The 9953-nt window shown below is 37.6% G+C and overlaps 1 protein-coding gene across 3 annotated transcripts in view; it reads right to left on the bottom strand.

The window, feature by feature from the left end:
• Nucleotides 1–1251: 1251 nt before the first annotated feature.
• RNF180 (ring finger protein 180) overlaps nucleotides 1252–9953 on the bottom strand; it is a 66240-nt gene continuing 57538 nt past the window's right edge. For 2 of the 3 annotated variants that reach the window (XM_072360535.1, XM_072360537.1), the window contains one exon: nucleotides 1252–4650. In XM_072360535.1, the coding sequence (XP_072216636.1) occupies nucleotides 4448–4650 (203 nt within the window). In that variant the 3' untranslated portion in view covers nucleotides 1252–4447. The remainder of the gene's footprint in view (nucleotides 4651–9953) is intronic. The other variant, XM_072360536.1, reaches the window with a different exon arrangement.

Below are 9953 nucleotides of genomic sequence, written 5' to 3'. Positions count from 1 at the left end.
CTTCTTTTCACTTCACAGAATTACTCATATGAGAGATGCTCCATTACATTCAGCACTTCAATGGCCCTTCATTGGACTCTCTCCAGTATGTCCTGGTCCCTCCTCTATTGGGGAATGCAGAACTGGACATGATGGTTCAGGCTTGGCTTCATCAGAAATGAACAACTGAGGAGATGTATTGCTTTCCTTAACCAGCTGGCAGCACTTATCCTAATGCAGCCATAATACTGTAAGCCCTCTTGTTGCAAGGGTGCATTACTTGTGATCAACTTGATGTCCAGCAGGACTCCCAAGCCCTTTCCTGCAGAGCTGCTTTCCAGCTAGTAACACCCAGAATGTACTGGAGAAAGGGGTTGTTTCTCTCTACATTCAGGAGTTTGTGTCTCCCTTTGCTGACCTGCATGGGGTTCCCACTGGTCTCTTTTTGCAGCCTGTTTCTTAAAATTGGCAGCACAACCCTCTGGTACATCAGTCAGTTGTCCCACTTTTTTTGTCACCAGCAAACATGCTGAGAGGTACACTGCTGATTACTGGCCTCCAGATGAACTTTGTGCCATTGAGCACAACCCTATGAGAATGGCTGTTTGCCCCCATGGGAGCACCAAGAAAACAGCACGTATGGAATTTCAGTCTTCTTCTCTTTCAGTCTTCTTCGTGTATATTCATTTACTAATTTCTAAGTACAGCTCACAGTTATGAAGTGGTATGAGTTGCCAAGGACAAAAGATGCTGAATGCTGAATATATACTCACAAAAGCAATGCTACATGAGAGATTTACTTGTTATGATAGCCAAAATAGTTGCTTTCTCTCCCAGAGACTCACGATATCAGGTTTATTTTTCTCAAAGAGTGATGAAATAAGCCCAAACTGCATTATCATCATCCTTCTCCACCAGTAACTGTAGTAATGCTGTTGGTGGTATATGTATGTACTCCATGTGTATCTGCAGAGTACTGCTAAAGGCTAACCTTAGATCCCAGCCTTGTGGGCAGGTGCAGCTGTTGCTTGGGAATTGTTTTAAAAAGCTGTGGGAGGAAAGCAAGATGGCTGCACCTCCAGCAGGTAGGAGATTTATAAACACACCCACTGCACAGCTAGAAACACATTACTGAATGAGCACAAAGCCCCTTTGCCAGTCAACAAGCAAACTTCTCATTCTCATCCTGGATTTATGCTGACTTCAACATTTAATCAGTTTGGACTAAAAGCACCACGACCAAAATCTTACCCTGGATAATTTCTGATGAACGTCTGCTAATATGTAAAGAAGTAATCACAGTAACAAAATATTCAGCAGAACCCAGCTGAGAAAAACAAACAAACAAACAAAAAAAACCCAACAAAACCAAAACATTAAAATTTAATTCTACCAAGGAAAAGCTACTGATGGCTGTGAAATATTAGAAACAACTCAAAATTTATTGCAAACATTGTAATACCACTGCAGGTAAGAAAGACAAGATTGAAGAGCAGGATCAGCTTTTAACCAGAAAATTGCTCCCAGAGATAACAACATCATTTTACAGGCAGTCTTTGATGAAAACCAGATTTGAACCTTTTAATTTTCATTGTATTTTTACAAAACAAAGTATCTCACAAAAGCAATAAACTACAAAAAGTTTACTTTCTTTCTATGCCTACCATGTTTTTGTTCATTTGTTTGTTTTTTCCTTATGGAGGACGTCTCAAAGTTGCAACAGTCATTTATAAGCCTTTAAAAAATAATGACCTGGAATTAATAACAAACAACATGAAGTAAAATTGTCCAGCCCAAGAGGGAGTTCACTGTTTAGGCCTCAAAGAAAGGTGCTGCTGCACAGTTGGGAATGCCACACCAAGCTGACTCTCCTACTAAATCAAGGAAAATGCAGCCACACTTCAGTTACCAACTTTTTTTTTTGCTTGCTGGGGCCAATATTACACTGGATTTTTGACTCTTCTTGTTGCCATTTTCAGAATTAATCCATTGTGACCTGCTACTAAGATTGATATAAGTAAGTCTTTCTTATATAATTAGTTATTATCTATACTAAGTTTTTTATGTCTGAATATATTTTGAAATACTTAAGAATACTGCTTCAGCAGATATCCTGGTTATATTATTTTTAATTTAAATTATTACTGAAATTTCAGACTATGTGATTTAAACTAAAGATTTTCTTCATTACATATCTCTTTATTTTAGTACTTTCTCAGACTAAAGGTAGAAGCAATTTTGGCTTAACAGGTAGACTTGTCCCTCTCTTCATGGAGAGAGGAGCATGAAGTTTGTAACATTAGAGACAAACAACAACAAAAAAAAGTTAGAATCTCAGTCCTGGAATAGAAAATTTTTACAAATTACTGATAGCATTTCAGCATACAGACCTACACATTGTACGTAGCAAAACAGAAACCTATACCTAAAAACATCCCAAATGTTTAATGATTTACCTGCATTTGTATAGAGAAGAAGGTTTACCAAGAGCTTTCCTATAACCTTAAAGCTTTTAAAATCGTATGACTACACCACCAGTAACACAGCCAATCATTTTTAAGTGGAGATAATGAAACTAGGTGCAATGCAATTACTGAAAATGTATTTCTGTCACTGTCATAGTCACATAGTGATAGCTAATCTCAATTAGTACACTTTCTTACGTTTTCATGTATTAAATATGATGGCAATAGACATTTATTTCAATCAGTGTGGTCAGACTTGTAATTTCTAATTCTACACATATAGTCGCAAACATACAAAGAAGTTATTTTATGCAGCCTGTAAGACAATTAAATACAAGCAGCTGATTTACTGCTGTTTTTCAGATTAAGTCAAAGTTTCTGGTCCTGATCCCTTTATGACCAATAAGATACTGAGCATGATGGCCCTGCTCCAGCAAAGAAGCATAAGCACATGCTTAATGTTAAGCACATGCTTAATGTTAAGCACACTGATAATGCCTCTGGTTTCATTCCGTAACATTTGGCAGATGGCACCTTCTGTAACACGTTTCTCCTTGTTCTCGTTTAGAACAGGGGAGTATACCACCTACTGAGTAAAACACAGGTCTCCCACACAAACCCTGATACCACAGTAACAACATAAATGCTTTTTTAGATCAAACCACAGTGTACTTCGTAGGATCATGACCTTAGAAATAAGAACTTCCTTGTACCTTCCTGAAAAGCAAACCATTCAGATACCTTGTATCATTATTCAGCATTTGATTCCCATTCTCATAATAGTTTCAATTATCCTCTCCGTAATTTATTTTCACTTTCATTTGAAAATACCGTGTAAAATAGCAAGTACACAATGATTGCTGACCTCTCTGCAGTTTGGTACTGAAACTCAGCAGTCTCCACATGGAATAAAGTGCTCTACAATTCTTTTATATGAAAGGTGCACATAAACGTGGTGTCGTCCTACTTGGTCTCCCTGGAGACACGTAGTGCTGGTGAGCCCCCAGTTAAACAGTATCCTCAAATTGCTACGGTAATTCAATAGTGTTTCAGTCATGTACAGACTAAATTACCACAGGAGAATGCTCCAGTTTCCATTATTCCTCCACTCTTTACTGGAGTTAGTGTCTCATAGCATCACAGCTGCAGGCCTGCTGCCTGCCCCCATTAACTCTCTTGCTGGATCCATATGCAGTCATCTGAATGGCTACTAAAGGTACAGTGCCACTCTGTGAATTTGCACAGAAAAGGTCCCTTTAATGTGCAGATCTTGGGTTGTTAGTTGATTCCTTCTGATTGCCATTTGCTGAAAAGACAAACTTGTCAAATGCTGTGCAGTGTCATTTCTCTTTTTGGTTTATAGGCTCAAGATTTCAGGCACTGAGTACAGTATATCCCCACAACAGAAAGCTGACAGGTCTACCAATTGTCAAAGCCTTCAGTAATTTGGATTATACCAGTGAAATTACTCTGGTAAATATTTATATATTACATAGTGCAGTGCTTATAATCTACTATCCCCAACAGATCTGATTATATATGGCAACTGCCTTTATTGTTTTTTATACACAAGCAATTCAAGCACCAATGAATGAGATGACTTATTTACAAAGTTTGTTAATATAGCATCAACCCTAAGCATGAGTGTATGGGTTGCTTTCTATCATAACACACACTCTAACTCCTCTAAGAACAAACAGTAATGTGTGATTCTACCAAGTAATTATTTTATACATTTGTAGTAAAGTCCTGTTCCCATCCAACATAAGGTAAAACGGCTACTGAATAAAGAATGATCTGGAATTCACATTATATCTGGAACCAAACTTCAGTGCTTTGTCATACATAGCAGAAGCATCAAATAGCCTAATAGCACACTTGATGCAGTCTGATGCAGTTCTGAATGATAAAAATGCAACTTCGAATGTTTCTCATCTTCAGTTGTTTTCTATTCACATTATTGTTGTTCAGTTGCTGTTTTCCTTAGGTGTGATCTCTACAGGTTAGAAAGGGAAAAAGAAATAGCAAAGAAAACAGAACACAATAAATCCTATTACCCAGTTGACTGAATAAATGTAGATTATCACCATGTCCATATCAAACCGCCATCCACGGCTATCATCTTCAAAGTCCATATAGTCCATTCTGTGAGCAGCATGTGGGAAATGTCTCCTTGTTACAGTGTCTGAGCGTCTTCGAAAACCTGCTGAAGAATACACCATGATATAAAACATCTTTATAAAAGCAACTAGACTGACTATGACAAAAGTTAACTTTTCTCTTAGTTACTTACAGAACAGTAAGAAGCAGGAAATCTCACATATCACTGCTAGGTTGAAATGATGAAATCTAAGCATCTGAATTAGTGATCTCCGTGCATTTTATATGCTCTGTGAGACCCCAAGAATATCCTCATTGCCCTGCCAAACAAGCACTCCTTTCCATTCCTCCTGACTTCTCTATTTAGTAAGATAAATACTATGTAAGCTTGAGTATGTCAAAGCAAGATGCTCAAGTCTCTTACACATCCGTTCATCTTCATCAGACACAGTTTGCGACTCGGAAAAGAGGGTGGGAGGTGAGCTGCAAGGGCAGAAGATCTGTCCCATTCATGCAGGACAAGGTGGCAAGAGAGCACTTTCTGGACTTCTGTTTCCAGGTTGCTCTCAATCATTACAATGGGGCTCTGCAGAGCCATACAGATTCTTCTTCTCTAAACAGACATAATGGCTTTTGGGAGTCCCAAGGTGGATAAGATGACATAAAATCTCTCAGTCCTTCAGTGTGCACCACTGCCCGATAGCATGAAGCAGCATACATTCATTTTTTATCTGCTATAGTGCTGCCTTTCTAGTGCAGTTTAATCAGCACTCCTTGAAGTTCCTGTCTTTAGTATTGGTTAATATATAATTGCTGTTTGTGTGCCAGTAATTTTCATTTAAATAACACCAGACCTTGTTCAAGGTAATTGAGAAATCTGTTTTTAAAAAAATAAGTATTCTAATAGAGAATTTTGCTGGAATTCACTAGTTTACTTTTTCAGTGGTGGATATTGACTGTTTCTTTGTATTCTTTTCCCAGAAATAATTGTGCTGAAAAGTTCTGGACAAAATATTAATTATCTCCATTCCAACAATTTTTTCCATGCATTTCAAGTAAGACCACTGTTTCTTTCTGTTGTACTTTTAGAGATATTTAATGACAGATCTTTTTACTCCAGATAAGATATATAATCATTCAAGGATGCTTGGAATAGAAGAATGACTGGCCTGCTGAAAAGAGAGATTTTCTCTGGAGAACCACTGATGGTTAGACATCACCATATCATCACATCTATCTATCTATCTATCTATCTATCTATCTATCTATCTATCTATCTATCTATCTATCTATCTATCTATCACCATTTGTTTCAGTTTATTGTATACAGGCACTGCTTACAGACCTGCACCTGTATACATCAGAATACCTCTATATGTTTTATCTATCTTGTTTTGGAGACCATACGCAAAAGTTTCATTCTAGTGAAGGGAAAGATGATATTTTATGATGGTTTTCAGCTACTCAGATTGGTCTAAGATTTGCCTCATGGCTAAATATGTTACTTTGCTTTTAGAAAGAGAAAACAATCCATTGCTGTAATTTTAGAGAAATTTGAAATTGCAATACTGCAAAAACAAAAGCAAAAACCTCCTAACAAACACATGAGTTAAACATCAGCTAAAAGAGAAGAATGATATAGACTTCTGTTAAGCTTTAAATTATGTTAACCTCAAATTATATTTATTCAATATATGGTCTTTGATTACTTAAAAATAGTATCAATAATTCCTTAAATTAATCCTGAAAAATGTGAGTCTAAATAACTTTATATCGAGACATAATTCACTTGAAAAATGCTAATATGATTTCAATCCTCTATTTTCCTTAAATGCTTCTCTAACACATTAAACACTATTGTCAAACACAAATCTTGGCCTGTGTTGTATTTTAAAGAAAATAATATTATCACTAATATTATACATAGATATATAAATATTATCACTTACACTGTATCATTCACTTCACCTTTTACACATGAATTCTAGTGTTTGGTAACATCTACTCAGGGGAATTATATTCACAAGCAGCTGCATTAGTTTTGAATTGGTATTCCTCACCTTCTACAGGATTTAGACAAACATTATTCTGCAATTAGCCTTCTGGAAACACACACTGATTTTATCATGGATTAGATGTCATAATGCAATCATCCTACATTCAAGAACAGCTGTATTCATAGAGGATATTAATTACTGTATTGTTCTTGCTATAGAAAGCCACAGAGAAACTACTGTTGATGCACTGAAGATACACGTACAGTCAGGAATTGGTTAGTGTGTAACACATGCAATCCCTGTGGCTTCGCTGAGCACGGGCAAAGCTATAGGATGTTGACAGCTGGTTATATGGATTGCATTTTAAATCCATTATTAAAACAGTATACACTGATTAAGCTGAAAACTTCAATATTAAAACTACTCTGTAAACTGAATTCTTGAACTTAGCACAGGCTAACAAAGAACAGTGTTTCATTGACCTGAAGCATATTATGAAATAAACTTCAGTACAGTAATGAAGTAGGATCAAATTTAGAAACCCTATATGATCATGCCAAAGTTTCCTTCAGACACTATGATCCATCCTGTGACTACTGTCTTCAGTAAGTTGTGGCATAGAAAATACCTTCAAATGTCTATGTCTCCAGTGAGAGCTGACATAAACTGCCTCTACATCTGTCTCTAGCCATCTGCAGACAAAAACTCAGAGCTATGAAGCTCCTTAAAAACTGTACAGCAACATGTAAAAGGGGTTTGAATTATGAAACAGAACAGCTGACAGAGCTCCAAATCATTTCCAATGCATTTGCTCCATTTTTTTTCCAAAGCAAACTCAATCTTATTTAATTAGTACACTTCCTAAATAATTTCTACAAACACATGTATTTGTTAAAACACGTAACTTAACTTTTTGTGCCTGTGTTGTTATACTCTAAAAATATACTTCCAGTCAAACCACATGCAGATACATGCACAGTGCCAGAAGAGACTAGTAGATTGCTAGTGGAAACCAGTCACTGGATAACAAAAGCAACATTATGTGCAAAACACACTTCTGTAACCAAGAAACTGAGCAAATAAAGGATTAGCTCCAGAACATGAATGGGCACATCTGTGGTACATGTTCTTGCCGAGGTTTTTGTGGCTCAATGCTTGAAATAAGGCTACTAATTTAATTAATTTATAAATTAACAGAACTTGTTTTGCTACTACTGAAGAAGAAAAGATGATAAGGAAGCACATTTTACTCAAAAATTGTGCCTGATCAATATGCAGCCTACAATAACCATTTACACTGCAAATGCTCATGTAAGATTAAACTACCTAAGAACAAACATTTCAGACATACAGATGTCATTTTGACACAGTCTCATGTTATTGATATGAACAGCAGCAGATAAATCTTCCAAAAGACTAAAAAAAGGCAAGTATGTATTGGCACAGTGTCCTTGCACTTTAGGTTGCACTTTGGAAGCTATGCTCAGAAAAATGCATTAAAACATCATTGATGGGACCTCCTTTCCTGAGATGTGACCATGCATACTTTTGAACTAGACGTCACATTAAGCCCCCTTACCACACATTTTGTCCCTTTGAGGAGTAATCTTGGAAACAGAACGACTATTTGGGGTACAGTTAAACCAGAAGATGAGCTCCAAGAGCTCAAATACTCACTGGTGATGTGCACCAACCAGTAATGGGAATTCAGCTAAAGTTATTAAAAAGTTATTAATCTCTTTCCTAAAACACAAATGTAGACATATGGTCCTATGTCTGTTGTTTTTCCCTATCCTTTATGGCTGATTTAATTGCTAATGTAAGAAGACTTCTGAGCTACCATTAATAATTTTACCTCCTGTATATTTTCTGTAAAACCTTCTCCAAATGAAAAAGTTGTAATCTCCTTCTGTGTGGAAAGACTTCCATGATTCAGACCCTTCTTTCTATATTACACCTCACTCTGCTTCATCCTTTGAGAGAACTAGATTCAAAATTATAGCAAAATTGGAGACCACAGTATCACGCGAGTTGGAAGGGACCTTAGAGATCATCGAGTCCAACTCCCAGGATTCGAGCCTTTCTGTGTAGCAGAGCAGCATTTCTACCACTTGCGCCACAGGGGGGATTTGAACCCTGGGTCTCTGGTGTTGCAAGCAGCACCTTATACCACTGCGCCACCAGAGGCACACAAATATGGGTTCACCACAAATCTTGCTAACAAACCAAAGCTTTCCATTTTATTATGAACATAATAATGCCTATTTACTTTCTGACAATGGCTATGTATTGAATATTTCCAGAGAACTATCAGTTATATTAACTGGTCTCTTTTTTTAAGATGCAATAACCTAATTTACAGCTCAGAATGCTGCATCACTTCTGTGGGCAGCTTGTCCACTGCTTGAATGTCCTCCTAGTAAAAATATTGATCTTATTTGCAGTCTGAACATCTTATGTTATTATGCTTGTCACATGTCATCATGAAGAGGAAGCTCTGTGCTCTTGTTGACTTCCATATAGGTACAGTGCTGCCCTGACATCTTCCCCCAAAACCTTCTCTTCTCCAAACTAAGCAAACCCAGCCTTATCATCAGCTTGCTGTCCCTTTGCTAAACCTGCTCCAATTTAACAACCTCTTCCTGGTACTTGCAGTATTCCAGATGTAGTCTGCAGAATAGCCGGGGATAATGACTTCTCCTCTCTACTGGCCACGCTCCTGTTTCTTCAGCCCAAAGTACTGCTGGGGCACAGTGCACTAAGGCATGCAGCCAGTTCAGCTTCCTCTCCTTTGGGATACCCATGTTCTTTCCAGAGAAATGTGCCCCAACCAGTGCTCAACATTGCTAGGGGCTCCCCCCTCTCAGATAAAAGACAACACATTTGGGTCTGTTGAATTTCAGGAGAATTCTTTTGGTTTGCACCAACTTGTCTATGTGACTGTCTGAACGGCAGACCAACCCTTCAGTTTACTGTCAGACACAGACCAAATGAAATTTCCCAGTGTTTGCCCTGAATTTCTTACACATATACCAGCCTCCTCCCATGTGCACATCATGGTCTTTATATTCTGGTTGTGTTGACAGCATAAGATTTAATATTTAAAATGAGCCATGAGTTCTAAGTTATTCCCAACAAAGAAAAGAACATCTGTTGCCAGACGTCTAAGCGAAGATGGCAGTCACTTTGTGTGCATATCTGCAAGGATTTTCCACCGAACCCCAATTTCATGTCCCAAGCTACAAGTCAGTTTCACAACTTTCACCACACTCAATAAAGCATCCAGTTCCTTCCTGAAACAACAGCCACTCATCCCCATCACAAGCCTTTCTCAAATTCTGATTTTTAGCTTTTCCTGCATGAAAAGCTCAAACCTGCCTACCCTGACTGCCTCAGATACTTCAGATCTGCA

Source organism: Excalfactoria chinensis, chromosome Z, assembly GCF_039878825.1.
Source record: "Excalfactoria chinensis isolate bCotChi1 chromosome Z, bCotChi1.hap2, whole genome shotgun sequence".
Taxonomy (NCBI): Eukaryota; Metazoa; Chordata; class Aves; order Galliformes; family Phasianidae; genus Excalfactoria; species Excalfactoria chinensis.
This window is presented reverse-complemented; position numbering and strand designations above follow the sequence as displayed.